Source organism: Fukomys damarensis, unplaced genomic scaffold (genome assembly GCF_012274545.1).
Source record: "Fukomys damarensis isolate Sample0158 unplaced genomic scaffold, DMR_v1.0_HiC HiC_scaffold_16, whole genome shotgun sequence".
Classification (NCBI taxonomy): Eukaryota; Metazoa; Chordata; class Mammalia; order Rodentia; family Bathyergidae; genus Fukomys; species Fukomys damarensis.
The window spans coordinates 102,452,946-102,475,049 of record NW_022900928.1 but is presented as its reverse complement, the minus strand read 5'-3'; the positions used below and the strand labels follow the sequence as shown (position 1 = coordinate 102,475,049).

Sequence of the window (22,104 nt, the reverse complement as noted above, 5' to 3'; positions counted from 1 at the left end):
ATTAGGCAAGTACTCTATTACTGAACACCCTCACCTGAAATAATTTCACATCACAGAAAAGTTGTAAGAAGAGTAGGAAAAAGTCTTTATAGCCTTCAAACAGATTAGCTCTTGCCAACTTTTTGTTACTTTCATTTCTATGTAGGTATCCAGATATCTATATACTCTCTCTTCTGAAGCATTAAAGAATAATTTTCAGACATTATGATCTTTAAAGATTTATGTGGGTTATTTTCCAGCAACAAAAGCATTTTCTTTTATAACAACAGTGCAAAAAATCAAGAAATTTAATGTTGATCCAATACCACTGTCTAATCCACAGTCCATAATTTTGTCTATTTTCCCAATAACATTTTTTATAGCTCCATTTCCTCTGGCATCCAACCTAAGACCATGTATTGCATTTACTCCACTTGTCTCTAATCTCCTGTAATCTAGAACAGTTCCTCAATCTTTCTTTGTTTTGAAAACCTTGACCCAGGGGCTGTGTGTGTATCTCTGGAAAAGCACTTGCCTAGCATGTGCAAGGCCCTAGGTTCAATTTTTAGCATCCCCACATAAACACACACAAAAAAGCCTTGACCTAGAGATATAAGCTAGTTAATTTTGTAGACATGTCCTTTAAAGTGGGTTTATCTGATGTCTCACGATGGAGGCACATGATGTTAGTCAGTCCCATTATTCATTATATCAACTTTAATTACATGGGTAAGATGTTGTCTGCCAAGTTTCTATACTATAAAGTTACTATTGTTCCTTTGTAATTAACAAGTAATTTGTGAAGAGGTACTTTAAGACTTTGTACATGACTTATTCCTCGTCAAACTTTCCCCTGTAGACTGGAATGCATGATTTTCTTTTTCTGGTACTAGGGATTGAACCCAGCACCACCCCATCACTGAGTTACATTCGCAATCTTTTTTATTTTTCCTTTTGAGACAGGGTTTTGCTAAGTTGCCTAGTCTGACCTTGATTTCTCCATCTTCCTGCCTCAGTTTCCCAAGAAACTGGGATCACAGGTGTGTGCCAGCGTCCATGATTCTTGTTTGAATGGATTACTACCATATTTGAAGCAGGATTTAAAGAAAAACAAATCCTTCCCAGCCTTGGGCAGTTTCCTGTCCCCCATCATTCCTCTCCCCTGTAGCTGTAACTCTGTTCTGGTACAGATACAACTGACAACTATGTCTTGTAAACAAAGGTTATGGCACTCTAATTCTCATATGACTCATAAGACACAGTCTTCTTTCAAAGCAAAGTTACAAAACTGCCTGCCCTTGTCCAGTTCCAGTAAACTCACTTGCTATGTCACTAGAAAAACCACCCCTTTCAACAAAATGCATTTAAAGCTGGAGCTTCTCTTTGTTTAGTGCTCTTCCTCTGGACAGAGTCTGTTGAGCCAGTGTACACCTTAAACCTGAAATAAAGTGCTCTTGTTTCAGTCCATAGGTCTCTCCAGTCTCTTGGATTCCCACATGATACTGGTTATAAAATAGTGGGTTTTCCAACCCATTGTTTTCTGGCCAATTATAAGTTAGTATTCTAATGCACGGAGGAGATTTGCTTCCTCCTTATTTGTCTAACTGGCTAGCTAGCTATCTTCAGTATGGATTTATGTATTCTTATTTTAGGATTTACATGTTCTTATTTTAGATTAAAACCCATACTCTAATATTTACTTTGACTCTCAAATTGTCCCAAATCTGGTTAGTGGAAGCCTTTTCGAACTGCTTTCCAAGTCTTTGACATATTTGCATCCTTTCTGGTTCATTTTGTAAGAAAATTTTATGGTCCTCAAAGATCTTCCAGGTTACTCTTGTAATTTCCCTGTCTTGTCTTTAGAACCAACCATTTCTCTTTTCAGTAAACAATGGTATAAAGAAATCAAGATCTAGGTAGTAGACCAACACTTGGATAAAATACATTAATAAATTTCTTTAAAAACATACTCAACATCAGCAAATACAAATCTCTCTGAGAGTACCCATCATCATATTTCAGTTTTTAAAGAAACCCCCAAAAGAAAATTCCAAAGCAAATTAATACATCACTGTTAAAAACAACTAGACATACATAGGAAAAAAGAACACCATAAGCAAGAACCAAAATAAATAAGTAAAAATAGATTAGACATAAGAATCTTTGTTTCTAAATGTGTAAGACCTCAGACAAAAAATATAAAAAAATTTACCTGAAAAAACTAAAGTACTAAACAGATGGAAAGACATGTCATGTTCAAAAATTGAAGGACAATATTATAGACATGTTAATTATTCTCAAAGTATTCTATAAATTCTTTTGAAAATACCATTAGGAATTTTCATGAAACTTGAAACACTGAATCTATAATTTATATGAAAACTTTTAAGAAAAAATAAGTCAGTGCATCTTTTTTTTTTTGGGGGGGGGATGAATCCAAGTTCTCAGGCATGTTACACTAGTACTCTAGTGCTGAGCCACAACTCCAGCTTTTTATTATTTGTTTTGTTGTTGTTGTTCATTTATGGTACTGGGGATTGAATTCAGGACCTCTGCACTGAGCTACATTTCCAGCCTTTTTTAATTTTTGAGACAGAGTCCCACTAAGTTGCCCAGGCTGGCCTCTAACTTGTGATCCTCTTGCCTCAGCCTCCTGAGTAACTAGAATTACAGATGTTCACCACTTTGCCTGGCTTCATTACAATCTTGCAGAAGAAGATGAAGTGTGTGGAGAGACTTGTCCTACAAACTATCAGTTGTTGCATAGCTATATCTATGGGAATTAATAAAATGTGGTACTGGTACAGATAAATTGCTGCAAATAAACTGGTGACAAATAAATTGATTCCAGTGGAGCAAAATGGAAAGTGCAGAAACAGACTTTTACAAAAACCTGATATGTAAGAGGTTTAAGACAAGAAGTGAAGATTTTTAAAACAAGAAACAGAAAAAGTTAACTATATAAGAAAAGATTTGTTCAAAAGGATAACATCAGTATATGAAAACATAAGCCTTGAATTGGGAGAGACTACTTGCAACAGACATAACTGATAAAAATGACTATTCAGAATACATGAAGAATTCCTATCAATCAAAAAAAAAATGGGGAGGAAGACAAAGACAGAGACCAACAGAAAATGAACAAAAGACAAGTAAGCACTGAAAACATAATCCATGCAAAGATGGCCAACTTTAGAGTAATCAAGGAAATGCAAATTTAGATCACGATATGATGCCATTTTACACAATTGCTTGACAAAGATTAAGAATTCTGATATGAAATTGGTGTAGATGAGGGGCTTTGATACCCTGCTGTTGTATTAACTGTTACAACCACTTTGGAAAACACAACCCAGTATATTTTATTTTCTTTTTTGGGGGGTACTAGGAATCGAACTCAGGACCTTGCACTTGTGAGGCAGGTGGCAGAACCACTGAGTTAAATCCCTGGCCCAATCCAGTACATTTTATGAAGTTGAATATTCACACACTCTAGGACATGGTACTAGAGTCCTATTCCTTGGTTAGTATCCCAGAGGTCCTTAAAAATAAATAATGATTCTGTTCAAAATAGCAAGAATAAATGAAATAGAAAACAAAGTAAATAATAAAAATATTTAGCAGCAGGAAATAAAGTGTAGATTCATAGATCAACAAGGACAAATCTTAGAAACATATTGCATGAAGAGAAAGCAAATCACAGAAGACCAAGCACAATATAATGCCAATTTCATAAGGTGAAAAGCAGGCAAAACAAAATAATATATTTTAGAATATATTTAGAGTATATAAATTGTATATATAGAATATATTTAGACTATATAAAGGTGAAAATACTATTTTAAAAGGAGATAGGACCAAAAAATAAAATAAAATAAAATTCAGGTAGAAGCCCTCTAGTGGAGGGGCAGGTTGATGGAAAATACACAAGTCAGTGTGACTATACTGATTATGTTCACAGATAGAACACAATCATCAGTACGGTCACCCTGACTTGTTATTTTGAAGGGCTCATGGAATTCACTTTATTATGTTTCTTAATGTGTATCACTTTTCAGTCTTGACACTATAACATTTTGGGCTAGATCGATCTTTGTTGAAGAAGCTGTCTTTTGCACTGCAGGACTCTGAGTAGCATCCCTGGTTTTTACCCATTAGATGCCAGTGGCACCTGCTTCCCCCATACACATAACCAGACAATGAATAATGTCTGCAGACATTGGAAAACATCCCCTGGGGGGAAAATTTGCCCTGGGTTGAGAATCACTGATCCACATATATATTATATATATTCTTGAATGTTTTAAATATTTATAATAAAACAAAGTTTAAAACTGATGGGCAGAAGTTCCACTCTCTGCCTGGGAAACACGGAGGGAAGACATCATTAAGAGCAGAGCATGCCTAAGCCTGCACATGCCTTTGAAGTGACAGCAAAATGAGGGCTCTATGGTTTCAGGTGGAGTTGGCTGGCAGGTGATATTTCCAGAAGTGGTTCTGGGTATCAGAAACTCATGATTCTAGACACACCGAAGGAAAATTTCTGCAACCTTTTTAATTCTTTGGGAAATCTAAAAGCTTAGGTTAGCCTTTTAGAGCACTGTTTAGTTTTTAAAAAATCTATTATTGATTTTTAGGAACAGAGCCTGTCTTCTAAGGCCTTAAAACAGGTTCATGTATTCCATCACCTTTGAGGATTTAGCGATGTCTATAAAGTCATCACATATCCAACTGTGGGCCTCTAAATGACTGGAAAGCTCCAGAAGTAAGACCCAGGTAAGACAACACTGCTGTTCTACAATGACGAATGCCTGAGGTCCCGTGTGCACTTTTGTATCCCATTAACCTGAGAACCTCCCCAAATATGTGGTTCTACTTGATAGATACATATCTGGTTATTATATTTTCTTTACTGTCCCATTTATGCCTGGTGGGATAGATTACCCTCATTACCCTCATTTTAAGAATGGAGAAACAGACACAAAAAGAATTATACAAGTGTGAGTGTGTGTGTGTGGGCACTGTGGATTGAACCCAGGGCTTCGTGGATGCCAGGCAAGTGCTCTACCACTCAGCTACATCCCCAACCCCATGATTTTTTTCAAGATGACAGAATCCAGGATAATCAATTAAAAATAGAATTGGCCTGAAAATTGGGTTTCCTGAATCTTGGTCTTTATCCCTTTTCTCCAGGCTCTGCACAGTGTTTAAGCACATGTGAGTGTGTGGTGTGGTTGAATATGCATATATTTCTGCTGTTTGGGAGTGCATGTGTGTTTCTCGGAGGCGAAGGTGAGACAAAGTACTGAAGCGAGGAGCCAGGAAGATGAGCACGGCAGAAAAAACACTGGACGCCGAAGATGACTGGGGCAGGACTTCTCGGGAGCTTGGTTTCTTTAACTGTAAAAACTCACAGATTGATTACAAAAATCAAATCGGATGTGCATCTGGAAGCATCTTAAGTTTCTATATATAAATGTGAGTGATTATCTTTATTGTTAAAAATGTAATGCAGATAATAAGCAACCCTTATAGGTAGGATAACTCACATTTTCTTCACTTTCTTGGCACTTGTTCTTACCATATGTCCAGCTCAGAGGAATATGCAGTGGCTCCCAGCAAAGCATCAGGCGGCCGGTACCAGAGGGTTACAACTTCTGAAGAGTATGTCTGGCTGGGGATGGATTTGGCCCGAGCAAGACCTGCCCAAGAGGGAAAAGCACAGACCCCATTGTCATAGACCTTCCTGGGAGGTACAGGAATGTGCTATAGCAGGTGGTGTGTAACTAGCAGAGTTACACACTAACATCTAAAAGTACCACACAAATTTTGAATGCTCTCAGTAGAGCCACTCAACGATCTTAACCCTGTATATCAGTTCATCAAGAGGATTTCTCCAGTTTTGACCAGCATTGTAGCTAGATGTGGCCTTCTTGGTGCTAAGTGTGGTTAGGCGACTAAGTTCTTGCCTGTATGATATGAATAAAGATAAAATATGACCTTCTAGGTCACACATTAATGGAGGAGTCCTGCTTCCCCTTTCTGCTTCCTCTGAGCTGTGATGCACAGGAAGTAGCAACCATCATGAATATATAATTAGGAAAATATCCTTGGCATTATGGGGCAACATGACAGATGAAGCCTGTGTGAAGATAGCACAGGGCCACCACACAAGCTCTGACTATTTGGGTCAGAAATGGTGTGGGAGAAATGTTAAGCTTCCAGTGTGTTATACCTTTATCATTAGGGATCTCTGTAACAGCAACTGAGCAAACCCAATGCAGCACTAATATGTCTGCTCTCCACTTTCACAGTTCAGGAACCCCTCTTATAGTAAATAAAGGGTGTTACTGCTTATCCCAATTAGTTAGTTTAGGGCAGGGGATATAGCTCAGTGATACTGCACCAGCCTCACAAGTGCAAGGTCCTGAGTTTGATCCCCAGTACCAAACCTAAAACAAACAAAACAAAACAAAACAAAAAAACCAAAAAGCCCCCCAAACCAGAAAACAAATTAGTTTAATAGAACCTGAGACGATTCTCTGGTCCTCCTCTGCCAAATGAGTGTGACTTGTCAGCTAGCTGTGATTCTCACAGAATCACAGCCTCTATAGTTGTGAAAAGCCATCACAGAGGAGATCACTGTTGTGAAGAATTGTCAGATGAATGTCTGTTAAATGCTTACTGCCTCAGAATAAAGTCCCAGAGCTATAGAATCACATTTGGCATGTGCCAACAAGCATCTGTTGAACTATGATGTCAGGAATTAGGGAAACAATAATAAGCAAAAGCCCACAGCTACCCTTATATTGCTTCAAGTCTAGCAGAGGAGAAAAAAATCATATACATATGTATTCATATAGATACACAAGTGTATATATTATGTATATATGTATATATATACTGTATGCATGTTTGTGTGTGTGCATGAAATATTTGTGTGTATCAAATGTATGTTTGTATGTGAATATAATATAAACTGTGATTATTAAGTGCTAAAAGGGAAAGATAAAGTGATACAGGAAATCTATGCTACTTTCTTGGGAATACAGTTACATTTACATACTTAGGCAAACAAGAACAAGTATGCATTCCTATAGCTGTCCATGCTATAGTCTGGGGTTAATCTCTTTATCTTGCCATCCTGGAACAACCTTAATTGATTCTGACAGAATTTGTAATGTCCTCTCAGATGTGGGGAAACCTGCAGTCTACAAATATCTATCTATCAAAAATGGCAGTGAAGCAATAGGGGAGTGCCTAAGTTTTGTGCATCTGGCTAGACTGGAGCTTGAGGGAATCCTAAGGAACAGCCACTTTTTCCCTCTTTCTTGCCTCACATTTCCTGTGAGGCAGTTTGATATTCTCACAGAGCATCACGTTCTGGGTCCCAGTTTTCAAAGGCCAAGCCTCATCAATGTTTTAAAGAGTGCACACAAAGAAGCACTGTTCACAGCCTTGAAGGAGGTGCAGGAGGCGGCTTACCGAAATCAGCCAGTTTGAGCTCTCCCAGGTGACTGATGAGCAGGTTCTGAGGTTTCAGGTCCCTGTGAAGAACATGTTGGTGGTGGATGTATGCCAGGCCCCGCAAAAGTTGAAACATGAAAAGCTGGAAGGAATGAACAGCATATGAAGGACATTTAAGCCACTAAGTGTTGATTTTTGCCTCTAAATAAAAAATAGTCACCTGAAAGAATGTAGTGAAAGTGTGTCTTGAGAAACCAAAAAAAAAAAAAAAAAAGGATTTTACATTCATTCATTCAGAAGGAGAGAAAGAAAAAGGACCAGAAAAATTAAGTAACTAGATTACATCCTAAACAAAGGGATTCTGGCTTTTTTTGACATCACATTTCTTTGATACTGAAAGAATTACCTTTCTTTAAAAATCTAAAGGGAGGGGTGGAGAGCTGGAAGGGAGGGAAGGGGGATTGAAAAAAAAAAAACAAAAACAAGGTTTTTACAGGTACAAATTCCTAATGATGAATGTGATCATAATGTATACCTAAAATGTACCAGCAAAGTTAATTAAATTAAATCTAAAGGGAAACTTTGAAATTCCCCTTGGAACACTAGTTACTGGTTTAGTTGTGAAAAATATTTCTCCCCACCAATGAACTTGGCATAGAAGATCAGAGTTGACCTGGAAATGATATTCTGAAGCTCACAACTGCTTAAGCTTTCCAGACTTGCTGATATGAAGTCTTTTAAAAACACAATACAAAGAACTCAACTGGGAAATACATCCTTAGATGGTATTGGGAAATAAGTCTTTAAAAATTATGTTTAAAGTCTTAAATTCTAAACTGTAAACAATAAAAGTACATAGTATTGATTAAAAAGGAAGAAAGAGTGGGGAAAAATGAGAACCAAGATCTGTCATGTAAAGGTACAAGATCCCAATAATAAATGTAACTGTACTGTATACCTAAAATTTACTAATAAACTTTGAAAAAAAAAAGAAGGAAGAAAGACCAAAGGAAATTAGGCCCCCTACAAAACAAAACCCCAGAAGAGAATAATGAAAAAATAGTATGGAGAAGAAAGAGTGGTAGTAACAGGGGGGGGATACATTAAAACCCCCAAGTTTAAAGTGTTTCATGTGGATGTGAAACATAGAAACCAAAGGTTTTACTAGGCTCCCACTAATAGGGAAGCTTAAGAGGAAAAAAAGAATGCTTAGCATCCTAAATATATCTTGCTATTTTTCCAGTGCTACTGGCAACAGAGAATTCAAACACCAATGTTAGTATTTACAAAAACCTATGCCACCTTAGAATATGTTCTGGCAGTTTAGAAAAGAAATGGTCAGGCCCAGCATTTCTGGGGATGTGGGTAAAATGCCAGATGTAGAGCTGTGTGGATAAATGTGCTTTTTGGTGACCTCTTGGAAATTAGGAACGTCAGAGCTGCTAGGACCAGTACTGACCTCAGAATGACAGGAAGACATGGGAGGCAAGTTAATGAGCAGCATAGCACGACCAAAGCAGGAACCTGAGGAGTTTATGCAGCACAGCATCTCTGACATGCTGCGTAGTTCCAAGTAGCAACCACGGGAGCTTCACAGGCCATTTAAAATTAGAGTTCTTTGTGTGTGTTCTGGGGATCAAGCCCAGGTCCTCAAGAATGCTAAATAAGCACTCTGCCACTGAGCTACATTCCCAGCCCTTGTTAGAAATTTATGACTCCTCTTTCAAATGTTTACTAGTCCTCTGAATCTTCCCAAAACTTACTTTTCTTGGTGCTTCAACATGTACACTATCATTTTGCCATTCACCAAACCACTAAGCTACCTAAACACAAAATTCTCCTGCATTTGAACTTTTCAGTTAGTTATAAGTATACATGTTCACAGAAAAAAATAATATAAAGAACTAAGTTTAATTCTAGGCAACATACCATAGTATGTGGTTAAAAATGCTTTTCAAAGAGAAGGAAAGAGGGAGGTACAGGCGCATGAGGGACAGCAGAAAGAAGATGGTGATAAGTAAGGGGTATAGTCTTTGGATGGTAACTTGCCCTTAATTTACAGATTTGAAAACCAGGGCTCAAGGAAACTTTAAAAATACACCTAGGAAGGGTGTGGTGGCTCATGCCTGCAACCGCAGTACATTGAGAGGCTCAAATTTATACCTGTATGATTCCACTGCACTCTCCTGAGAAACTGGAGAAAAGAGCAAATTACAATGTGACAGGAAGGAGAGAGGTGGCTGGTTGAGTCAGAGACACAGCTTCCTAGTGGGCTAGAGATGGCCTGAGATACACCATTCATGTCCTAAGTATGGACCATTCTCCCTAAGAATCAGTCCCACATCCCATCTTCTTGCTGCCCTTCCTTTCCTCTCTGCTCTTGGGTGTCTGGAATTGTGGTGTTTTTTTGTTTTGTTTTTTTTGGGGGGGTACCTGGGATTAAATTTGGGACCTTGTGCTTGGGAGGCAGGCGGCAGCAACACTGAGCTAAATCCCTGGCCCTGAGCTAAATCCCTGGCCCATGGGAGTCTTTGTAAATGGCACAGCCCTGCAATGATAAGGGATGGTGGTCAGAGCTGTGTCTTCAAAGTGCAGGCTATGCTGGCTAACCTTGCCACCCACCCATTCTTTCATCCTGGATAACCTGGATTCTTCCTTTAATAATTACTCCATCATAATATAGCCAAATCTGATGGTGTTTTCGCAGTCAATATCAAGCCAGGCCAGGTTGGGGATTTAGCTCAGCAGCACAGTGCCTACTGGGGAAGCATGAGGTTGTGAGTTCACAGCCAACCAACCAACCAAAACAAAACAAAATAGAACGAAATGACTGACTTTTATCACTTCACAGACTTTTGTCTAAGATCAAATGTCAAGCTAGGCCATGGGTGACTGGGGAGGCTTCCCATACCCCAGGATTACACCTATTTCTAACACAGTAAGGTTTGGCAGAAACACAATGATTGCGTTGGACTAAGTATTACTTTTAATACTTGGGTCACTAAGTATTATTTTTCTCCCACAAACCCATCTCCACACTCCTCTGTACTTCTCATTGAACGCAGTATCTATTGCTATTTTCTCTCTCAAACTTTACCTCCTATACCACTAGGGATTGAAGCCCTGGGCCTTGAGCATGCCAGATAAATGTTCTACCACTGCATCCCAAGCCCTTTAGCTATTTTAAAAATTTTGTTTTGAGACAGTAAGGGCCTTACTAAGTGGTCTTAACCTTGTGATCCTCCTGCCTCAGCTTCCTTAGTGATGTAATTACAGGCCTATGTCACTCTGCCTGGTTCTCCCAATCCTTTTCATTCTTCACTGTCTTTCCTCAATCCAGGTTTCAAACTCCCCAAAGGCTAAACACTGGGGAGTTTTCTTTTCTTGCTGTAGCACTGGGGATTGAACTCAGGACCTTGTGCATGTCAGGAAAGTGTTCTACCACCGATTCACACCTCCGCCACTCCTGATGGATTTCCTTCTGGCTCCGTTTCTTTGGCTGAGATGTGAATTCTCTCCGTCCCCACAGCATTCCCAAGTTTGTGTGTTTTTCTACAACCTCTTCATAACTTTCACCACTGAAAGGTGGGACATGCTGCCTCTCCTTCCCCAATACCACTTCAAAAGAATTACTTCTCTGCTGTTAATTTTGGTATTCTTTGCATTTTCATACCATCTTGCTATATCTTTCTTTGCTCTTCTTTCTACTCATCTACTGAACTCCTGGTCACTTTCCATCATTCACCAAAGACTTGGGCATCTGGATCACAGCCGTGGCCTCACAAAATCAGTGCCCCTGAGAATGAATCTAGGCCACCTTCTCAGTGCTCATGATCGGCTGCTCCAAATCACTGCAGCCACAAACTGCCACGGTCATAAGCTAGATTTGCTATCATATGGAGCTGTTTGTCCTCTGAAGTGTTAAAGTCATCTCCTTATTAAAAGGCTGCTGTGATGGCCACTTTATTCATAAATGTTTTTACTGGGGTCACCAAGGCCTTTTGCTGTGAAATCCAATAGATACATCTTGTTATCTTTTTAGCACTTGAGATTGTTTACCATGTTTTCTTTCCCAAGGGCTCTCTCTTCTCTCCCTTTACCTCACCCCTGCTCCCCCAGCAATTCCACAGACCAGCTAATTTTACTCCTACCTCTCTGGCTGTTCTTTTTATAGGTTCCACCACTTCTACTGCTGTGTAATGTATTGCTATACCTTAGGACTATATTCATGACCTTCTCTTGCCACTCTAGGACATATGCTCCCTTAGCATCTTAACTACTGGCATGGCTTCAAGGAACCATTATATTCTGATCATTTCAAAATCTTTATCTCTGATTCAGAGGTCTTTTCTGACCTTTAGACTTACATGGTCAAAATTTCACCTGGATATCCTCTAGTCACCTCACTCAGCATAATTTCACTATACACTTCCAAAATCTACCTTCTTCCTGTTCCTCTATCTCAATGAATAGCACCACCATCCATCTTTTAAAAGTGATAAAATCCAGGTTTGGTAGCCCATACCATTCCAGTACTCAGGACACAGAGGTAGGATGATCACAATGACTTTGAGGCCAGCCTGGGCTACTAGTGAGTTCAAGGCCAGCCTGAACTACATAGTGAGACCCTGTCTCAAAACAAACAATCAAACAAACAAGCCATAAAAATTCCTGCTGACTCTTTCTTTACCCATCGATTCTGGCTCAGTAATTCATAACACACCTATCTGCTTTCCTCTGTCATCTCCTCATATCTGTGCCACTGTTAGTTTCAGTTTCAAGCCCAGAATGTAAGAGGCACCAGCAGTTGGGGAATGAGCAGAGGAAGAGAAATCCATTTACTATGTGAGGGAGGGTAGGGCCATGGGAATGAGCAGAATATTGGGTCTGGAGAATTTAAGATTTTACAAAAGAGTATTTTTCTTCTTTCGATATATTTGCCACATTGTTGTCAGAGCGAGGATTACAAAACAGAAAATCTGGGTTTATTCCTCTTTCCATAAGACCATTTAATGGGTCTCCATGTGAAACAGCACAACATAGATGGCCCTTTGTGCTCTGACCCCTATGTCTCATCCCCGACAGGCAAATGTTCTATCAGAATCCTCTTCCTGCTGCTTACGGTTATGGTTATCTACTTTCCTATCTTTTACTGCAAACCCTGTGTGCCAGTTACTCTCAGAGCTACATCCCAGATCACATCTCTCTCCAGAGCACAGATCTCCTTCTCAATTGCCCAGTGCTCTTTTCTTTTTAGATTGTCATCTCCAATAGGCTCTGGGCCTGTCTAAAACCACACTCCTCCTCTTCCTCTCCACAGCCAACCCCTCCTATTTGTCAATAGAACTGTAGTTTTCCTGGTGACTCGAGCTCAAGCTCAAAATGAGCCTTGTGTAGTCTCATCCTTTTCCTCAGACTCAGCCATGGAACCCTGAGTGCATTCTTCTTTATGGCTGTTTTTCACGTTTCTTCCCTTTCTTTCATAATACAGAGGATCATCCAATCCAGGGGTGCTCTACCACTGAACTGAATCTCCAGCTTTTTTATTTTGAGACAGAGTCTCGCTACATTGCCTAGGCTGGCCTCTAACTTGCAATCAACCTGCCTCATCTTCCTGGGCACCTGAATTACATGCACTCCCACACTTGGCTCCTTCCATTCTTCAATCACTACCATAAATTAAGCCTTAGTGACTTCTCACCTGCATCCCTGCTACTCAAAGTGTGTTCGTCAACCATGAATTGGCACCACTTTGGGTCCTGTCAGAAATGCAGCAACTCAGGTTTCACCCCAGACCTACTGAATCAGATCCCTTGGTCACTTGATCCCCGACCCTTGAGAAAGCACAGGCTTCAACTACATCATTAAGATCCTTACTGGAATCCCGACTCTAGTCTCTTCATCCCTTTAACCCGTCCCACAGACCACAGTCATCTCTTCTTTTCTTCATGTAGTTCTCTCTCAATTTGAGCTCTTACAGTAACTATACTAAGAATAAAAGTCCACAATTCCCAAAAAATGAAGCTCTCAGCCACCTTCCCAATCTGTTTCCCTAGATTGTTTCGTGAGTATACCCTGTATTGTAGGGCAACAGATCCAGAAGTGCAGTATGGCATTAGTGGAAAGAATCTTAACCAGAAATCAGTTTTAGTAATAGTAAAATCTGGATCCATGAGCTCAGGCAAAATATTTATCCTCTTAAATCTTGGGTTCCTCCTTTGTACAATAAAGAGGTCAGGCTAGCTGGATTTTTAAAGGTTTGTGGATTGCAATCCATAGTTAGAAACACATGAATATCCAGTGTTTACACCCATACAAGTACATATAAGTACACCCATATAAGTACAGTTACAACTGGAGTAAAAGTTGCACAAAATAATACTTGCTTTAAGTGCCATGCTGTCTATTTTTTCTATTCTTGTCCCATCCATTTTATTTTATTTAAAAATATTGGTTAACCAACCAATTGATTTAATAATCTTCAGATTGAAAAACAATGTAGCCCCTCTATCCCTAAGAGCACAAAACTCTGCAGTCCTCATCCTTGGGGCATCCTTGACTCTCCTCTCTGCGCCTTTGCTGAGAACATTCTGTCCCTCAGGACCATCTTCAACTACTAGGTGTTCCAGCCTCTTCCAATGCAGCACATCTTTTAAGTCCAAAACCTCTTCAAACAAGAAAATAACTTTTACTTCTTTGCACATCGATAGCACTAGGTCTCATTTCTTACATAGCATTATTCACAAATCTCCTGTTAGAGCATTGGTGTATGTTTTTTATCTTCTGTGTTTACAAGGAAGTCTCCCAAGTGAAGGAACTGAGCCTTCTGTGTCTTTCAGTCCGTCCCAGTTTTTAGCACACCCCCCACTTCTCTTTTATTTAATCCACTCCTCTAGCTCCTGCACTTTTTCATCCTTTTCTTAACGACCAGCCTGTCTTTACTTCCCACCTTCGGGGTAAAACACATTTAAATACCACTGACCAGCAACTGAACTCAGTTTAACTTCTCTTTGTACTTCTCTTCAACTGTTTTGCTCAACTGGTCTTTCTATTCACTGTCCTGGCCTCTGAAACAATCCAAATATTTTTCTCCATTCCTCTATTTGAACTGTTAAGTATTACTATAAAGAAATCCCATGATCATGCAAATAATTTAATGAACTTTATCTTTACCAGGGTCCTTAAATTAACACACTGTTCACCAGTCCTTCCTAGTTTCGATAGCTCATTCTTTACCCCATTCTCCACACAGCTACTTTACTTTTTTACTTTACTTTGCACAACTCCTTGTCTTCAAACCTTTCTTTCCAAGCCCTTGACTCCAAGACTAGGTTAGGTCCCTTTATTATGTGCTCGCATAGTACTTCCAGTTAGCATGGCTTCGCTTCTGCCCTGGTAAGTCCATATAGCTAATTGCACTTAAGTGTGTTGAAAACAAGAAACACAATGTAAAGGCCAGGGATTTAGCTCAGTGGCACTGTGCCTGCCTCACAAGTGCAAGGTCCTGAGTTTGAAACCACAGAACTTAATATTGATATAGCAATATGTATTTAACAAATATTACTTGAATGAATAAACAAATCCATGAATAAATATTAGTTAAATGAATAAATACACCATATACAAATCTCATATGGTTATTTTAAGAGCCAATTAATTAATGCCATACAACCTTAGGCAATGAAAAATATGAACTGCAAATGGTTTCTAAAATGAACAGATGTAGAAGTACAGTTAATTCATAGTTTATTGTTATTTCTGTTGTACTGACAGGAAAATGAAATTTATCCCATATGTATAATAAGATCAGCTAGAACGAGCACTGCAAACTTTATCATAAATTGCAGTGGTCTGCTGTGAAGTAGGTATTTATTTTATGATGCCCTAGCTTCACTTCTTTCCTTTTAACACCACTCTTTGTAATTAGCGTCTACTCTAAAAACGCATCTGTGTGCTAACAAGGACTGACAGGGAATAGGCTGCCCAGAAATTAGCTGACAATTGCTCCAGCACTGGAAGGACAACTTTTTAAAAAAAAATTTCTCTAGAATATCAGTGATACCTGTCTTCTTGCTTAGTGCCATGGGACTTGGCTTTGTGATGGAAATCTGTTTCAAAACCTCTGTGCGCCGTGCAGAAGGAGCCCCACCCTCAGGTACTCACCCTGACATTGTGAGGATGCAGCCCTCCCGGGTGCTGAGACATATACTGGGCCAGGTCTGTGTGCTAAACAGTATGGCAGAAAGAGAAGATGGTGAATTCAGGGGTCTGGAGAGTGTCTTACAGCCAACCAGAGGCCTGAGCATGGCAGAGGCAGGAAGAGGTAGGTGTTAAGACTAAGGGAGGAAAGGGATATAACCAGGTTTTCTGAGACTCCACTGTAAAGGTGTAGTACAACATCTTTCTAACTGGCTGCTCATAGAAGGAAGTCCGTTTCTTGACTCACTTTCTACGACTGGTAGTGAATCCAACACAGGAACTTTTCCTTCCTTGAGGCAAGTTGAGTCCACACACTTTATAGTTTCTTTCTGCTCATGTGAACCTTTTTTTCCTTTAAAAAATGCAAAATGATCTATTCTTTGTAAAAAGTTTTAAAATATTTTATGGCATATCCTTATCATCATTGAAAAAGTGTTATAGTCTCAAATAGCGATTAAAAGTAGATTTGAAAAAATAAAAATTTTTTGATTAGGAGGTGAACTCAAAATCTTAGTTTCTTATTGCTGAGAGGGAAAAAGAACAGCAAAAATAATGAGTAAGAAGCAGATTAAAGATGACTATAACAATAATAAGGCTCCACTAATCACAACAAAGAAGATTGCCATGATACTTTCCACACTGTAATGAAAGTTTTATCATGTCATAAAATATTAACAGATTCATTAGCCAAACACCAGGCTCTTTCCTCCTGTGTTGTAAAATGCTGGAGAACTCACCATGTATTCAAAAACGAATGTCAGTGTCTCTTTGGTGTGAACTATGTCATGCAGGAGCACGATATTGGCATGTTTCAAACCCTTCAGGAGAGAAGCTAGAAAGATTAAACAAAATGTTAAGTCAATTACTGATAATAAAAGTGTTGCTTTAAAACTATCAAACAGCACCTGTATTTATTTTTTGAACATTTCAAATCAAGCACTCTGGCTTTTTGCTCTTGAAAATAAATCTCTCTTCAAAGAACAGTAAAATGACAAAGGACTTTCATTATTTCAAAAATGGTGAACCACTGCATTTATTCAACTTGTTGTTCATACAGGCTAGAGTGGTTACACAAAAAATGAGTTTCCATTTACCTAATCAATTTCATCAGAGCACTCAGAGCACTTTGTGAACCCTCTCCTCTGGGAATCCCATCATCTCCACTCCAGAATTATAGGAAAGGGGGCGGGGAAAGACAAAGGCCATTGAGGAGACTTTGCAATGTGTGACTAGGCTCCAGAATGCAAAGTCGAACCAGAGGTCAAAGGGGCTGGAGGATGGTGGGGGACAGGGATAAGAACCTGGGTAAGGAACTGTTGACGTGCAATAAATAGAGTGAGGAGGCCTTTTTAAAGGGAAAGTTGCAAGCCTCTGTGGAGAGGAGAAAAATGCAAACTTTGAAAGAGGACAGGGGCAAACCTGGGGAGCCCAGGGAAGTGGGAGTGCTGACAACAGTCTCTACGTTCTTAGTTTGTGGGGAGGAGCACTGGGTATAAAACCCAAAGCTTCCTGCAAGCTGGACAAATACCGTCCCTGAGCTCCGCTTCAACTCTTAGTGGCAGCCTTTAAAAGGGGAGCACCACAAAAAGCATGGGATGGCTGGGGAAAGTTTTGAAAGGATGTCTTTGAGGTTCCAGAGATAAGAGCAGCTATCTTCAGGAGGGTGGAGGCCAAGAAAAGCATAAATAAAGAGATCATGAGTCTCTGTTCAGGTCATCCCTGTATGAAGTGACAGTGTCTTTAAAATTGAAAGGAAAGGAAAAGCTAAGTGTTAAAAACTCAAATCATGTTATGTAGAGTTCTGCATTTCTACATTTCATGAAACTCCTGCACTTACTACAACAGAATTCCATAAACTCAAATAATCCTTTAAATCTGGGAACAGAATTATCTCCTTTAGGAGTCTTATCCTATTGTAAAGATAAAAATCTCCTCAGTGTAATGAATCTCTGTTGCTTTGCCCTCTGACTGTCACTCTCACTTCCAGTGAAGACACTTCTATTTCCCTCTGGAAAATCACTTTCCTATTCAATCCAGACCCTTGTGGATCTGCACCTCCACCCAGGAGTGGACACGTGACAGAAGACTGGCCAATCACAGCATAGCACCCCACTCCTCATAGTGTTTGGCTCAGTGTTTGGCAAAAATACTAAGCTAAGGAAAGCCCTATTTGCTAGTGCCTTTAGGAAAGAGATGCTTTTATTTATTTATTTATTGAAAGAGATGGCTTTTATTCCACTGTGTAGGCTGAACTTGTGGAATTCATTCAGGAACTACTGGGGTTTGATTACCAACACCTGGTGACAGCATGCCTGAAAATGAGTGAAAGGAAGGCAGAGAGGGGCTGTGGTAGAGAGCTTGCCTACCATACATGAGGCTATGGGTTCCATCTTCATAACTGAGAAAGAAAAGGTAAGGCCCAGAAACCAAGTGTTGAGAGACGGAAAGACATGGATTCTCAGAGATGCTGTTTGTGCCCTGCAAGCCTGTAGTTATCAGGTCTGTGAGCCAGAGCATTTCCTTTTTTATTAAATTGGCTTGAGTTGGGATGGGAACCTCTTACAGCTGAAGCTCTAGCACAGCACCTGGTAACCCTGCTGTATTTTTTACTCTTTGCCCCCAGAATCCTTATGGATTAAATTTATTATTTCACTTTTACAGATACATTGCTTTGTAAATTTAAGGAATAATTTCACAGGCATTTGTTTTATCACTCTCACTCTCTCTCTTTTTGTGGGTACTGGGGATTGAATTCAGGACCTTGTGTTTGTGAGGCAGGCAGTGATGCCACTGAGCTACATCCCTGTCCCTGTTTTATCTGTCTAGGCCCACATGGAGGTAGGTGTCCATGGGAACCAAGAGAGTAACTCTTTTGGATGCCAACACACCACCTAGTACATGCTTAGCTAACATTAAGTGCTTACTTTGTCAAGCGTAGTTATTCAGTGTGTTAAGGGAGAATTGTCTGTGGAGCCAGGAGCCTTAATATGAAGCCTGGCTCTATCACTTTCCTTCTGAATAAACTCTAGAGAGTATCATAAGTCTCAATTCAATCACTGTGAAAAGAAGAATTGTCTTTCCTGACTCTACTTCAGAGGGAGGATATGAGGATGGACTCAGATCCTATCTGTAAAACCCTTGCTAACTGAAAGCATTACACAGAGGCAAAGTGAATTCATATCTTCATGTCAGTTTCTTGCTCCCTTTTCTCCTCAAACCCATTAAATTCCCATTAATCCCAGTATTAAAGTCTTCTTTATGTTGTTTCTGCTAGACTTTGACACCTCCATGGTGTTAAAAGCATGACTCTTGACCATCAACTGAGAATGCTTGTATTTTGTGCATTTCTGTTTATACATTAGTTCTTTCCCCTCTCCATGCACACACACACACACACACACACACACACACAAGCACACAAATGTGCGCATGCACATGCACACACATACACACATACTACAAAGCATACACTAAAAGCAGTTTTAGGGGCTAGGGATGCAGTTCAGCATTATGGCTCTGGCCCTAGGTTTGATCCGCCACACCACTACCAAACTCCCCCAACCCACCCAAAACAAACAAAAGACCCAAAACAAAATCCTAAAATTGTTACGAGTATTTTAAATACAGTTTTAGTGTTACTTCAGTTACTAAAATTCCTTATGCTTATTTAAAAAATTATGGTAACATGTTTTCTCAAGCAGTATAGCTTCAATCATTGGTTAAGAAGGTGGCAGAACAATATTTACTTGGATAAGGCTCACTGCTAGCAATAGTGGGTATCTCTGTGTAATTTTCTTGACAGCTGCAGTTTTATGGAAGTAGAAAAAGTGTTCCTTTTGCCATTTCTTGGATGCTCACTTATATTTGTTATTATTGGTCTTATCCTTGGTTCACAATTTCTTTGCAGAAATATTTGTAAGCTGTTCATTCACTTTGTGAAGACTCACCACTCTAGTAGATTGCAATTGCTCTCAACAGTTATTATTATTTTTGAGACAGAGTCTCACTATGCAGTTCAGGCTGGCCTCAGATTCACTACATATCTAGGCTAACCTCAAACTCATGGCGATTCTCCTTCCTCAGCCTCCCAAGTACTAGGATTACAGGCATGCACCACCATACCCAGTTTTCAACATTTTTTTGGGGGTGGGTGTACCAGGGATTGAACTTGGGACCTTGAGCTTGTGAGGCAGGCACAGTGCCACTGAGCTAAATCCCCAGCCCTCAACAATTATTTTTAAACCCTCATGGATCCCACCAGCAAATCTGTTGGCAACAGATGTCCAGAAGCTCTCACTTCTTGCCATGTCCTCTGCCACCATCCTGGGACAAGTCAAAGTCACATCTTGGCTGAATTACTGCAAGCACAGAAGCAACTGCTCTCCCCACTTCTTGGCCTCCTTCTCACTGTCTCTACAGAATAGCCAGCCACTGTGACTCTGTTCCAGTGAAAGTCAAACCTGGTCCCGCCTGGTACCAAACTCTCTAGTAAGCTCTTATCTCACTCAGTAAAATCGGAGACTCCTGGAGGCTTGTCCAGCCCCTGCTTGATCCAGCTGTGTTTCAAGGTCACACATGGGCCTCTTACAGGTTCCTTGGACACTTAACAAACATAGCTTTCCTCCTGCCTCACCTTCACTGCGGTCTTTGCCTATGAGACTTTCTACTCAGTTCTCTGAATGCCTCCTCCTTTATTTCCTTCAGGACTCTACTCAAATGATGCATGTGAGGCATGGGGCTCCTGTGGCCACTGCAGATGGAATAGCAGCACTCCACCCACTCCAGCCCTGGTGAGCTGTATCCCTGGCCCTTTTTCTTCTTTTCCAAAGTATTCATTGCCATCTGCCATAAAATGTTTTGAGAATACAAACTGCATTGAGAGCAAGCACTTACTGTTATATCCTCAATGCCTAGAATAATGTCTCATAATATAACAAGCACACAATAAATATTTATTGTTGAATTTGTGGTTTCTTCTTTAACATCACTGATACAGTTTGCTGGCAGACAGTGTTTCTGTTGAAGATTTCTTGCTTCTTTTAATCACCAGCCTCATTAGATCATATGTACTACTTTTCTCATGTCCCAGTACTACTGAAACAGCTACATGGAAACTGAATTTTACTGAGTTATTAATATGGCATTTGCATGAAAGAGCAGATGATATTTAAAGCTTGTCTCATGGTAGGGTTGATAGATGGTTTGGTCCATGCACCAAAGGATCTAAGAAGCCCAAAGTCTCAGATGTGTAGATTTTACACCCAGAAAGGAAAGGACTTTCTTTTTTCTAAATTCAAGAATGTTTTTTAATCTTCACAGGTAGATGTGATTTCTTTTCTACAGATTAAACACTTTTAGGGTTGCAACAGAGAAGCCGACAGAGAGGGAAGAAATATCCTAAAATCAGCACTTGGATACTGGTAAAATTATTGTTGTTATAATTCACGTATTTCAAGTGTACTTATTTTTGTTTTCCTTCAAAGACACAAAGATAAATGGAGGAAGTTTCTTGTTTTTGTTTTAAAGTCTCAGTAGGTTTTCATTGACTGCCTTTCGGTGGTGGGAGATGCTAGTAGTGGTCCAGCCGAGGGTCTGTGCACTGTAAGCACATGTTCTACCACGACTAAGCTACACATTGCTTCTAAAATAATTTTATAATGGTGATGATCATAACAGCTAACACTCATTGGGTATTTAGACATACAAGGCATTGTTATAGGGATTGTATATTAATAGCAAGATCATTAAAATCCCAGGAAGTCAAGGAAGAAATATGAAGAAAACAACATAATACTGAAGATCAGGAAAAGTGACTCATGACTGATGTTTATTCAGCTCATATGTATCTAATGATTTAGATATAATAATGTTATCAAGTGAAAGATTTAATAATTTAGAAAAATATTTTTATTTCATGACAAAAGTATTTAACTTCTTAGTTTGGTTCATTTTGTTGGGATTTGGGGGTTTAGTAAAGTTTTACTTTTACTATCTTTTTAAAGATAGTGCTTTGCAATTGAATGTGTCACAATGTCTTGATGTTACCCTATCTTTTTTGCTTTAGTTGTGAATAGCTCCATCTTTCCATTACTGTGTTTTATAAAGATATAACTATGCATATATGAATATGCTATGTCCATAATGTGATTTGACTGAATTCAGCAGCAAACTTGCCAAACAGGACTGCTCTAATACTTTTGGTAATGGGTGATTAGAGGTTTATTTTTGTCTTGTTTTTGCTTTTTGAAACAGAATCTCACGATGTAGCCCAGGCTGACCTTGAAATAGCAATGTAGTTCAGGCTAGCCTTGAATTCTTGATCCTCCTGACTCAGCCTCCTGAATGCTAGTATAGGCATATACTAGCATGTGGACTCAGTTTCTAATTGGACTCCTCCTTTATCATATTGTGTAACTTTAGCAAGTTTCTTTAGACTATTTTTTTTCTCAGTTTTTTAAA

At 39.4% G+C, this 22,104-nt stretch overlaps 1 protein-coding gene across 7 annotated transcripts in view; it reads right to left on the bottom strand.

Annotated features, from left to right (window-relative positions):
• Positions 1 to 22,104, bottom strand: part of Cdk15 (cyclin dependent kinase 15) — a 99,921-nt gene that overhangs the window by 55,358 nt on the left and 22,459 nt on the right. For 6 of the 7 annotated variants that reach the window (XR_004517515.1, XM_033764537.1, XM_010616136.3 and 3 more), the window contains exons 5-8: positions 16,383 to 16,477; positions 15,610 to 15,672; positions 7,465 to 7,588; positions 5,561 to 5,681 (exon numbers count right to left, since the gene is read on the bottom strand). Coding sequence is in view for 6 of the 7 variants with exons in the window: in XM_033764537.1 (XP_033620428.1) it covers positions 5,561 to 5,681; positions 7,465 to 7,588; positions 15,610 to 15,672; positions 16,383 to 16,477 (403 nt within the window). In the remaining variant the exon portion in view is untranslated. The remainder of the gene's footprint in view (positions 1 to 5,560; positions 5,682 to 7,464; positions 7,589 to 15,609; positions 15,673 to 16,382; positions 16,478 to 22,104) is intronic. The other variant, XM_010616138.3, reaches the window with a different exon arrangement.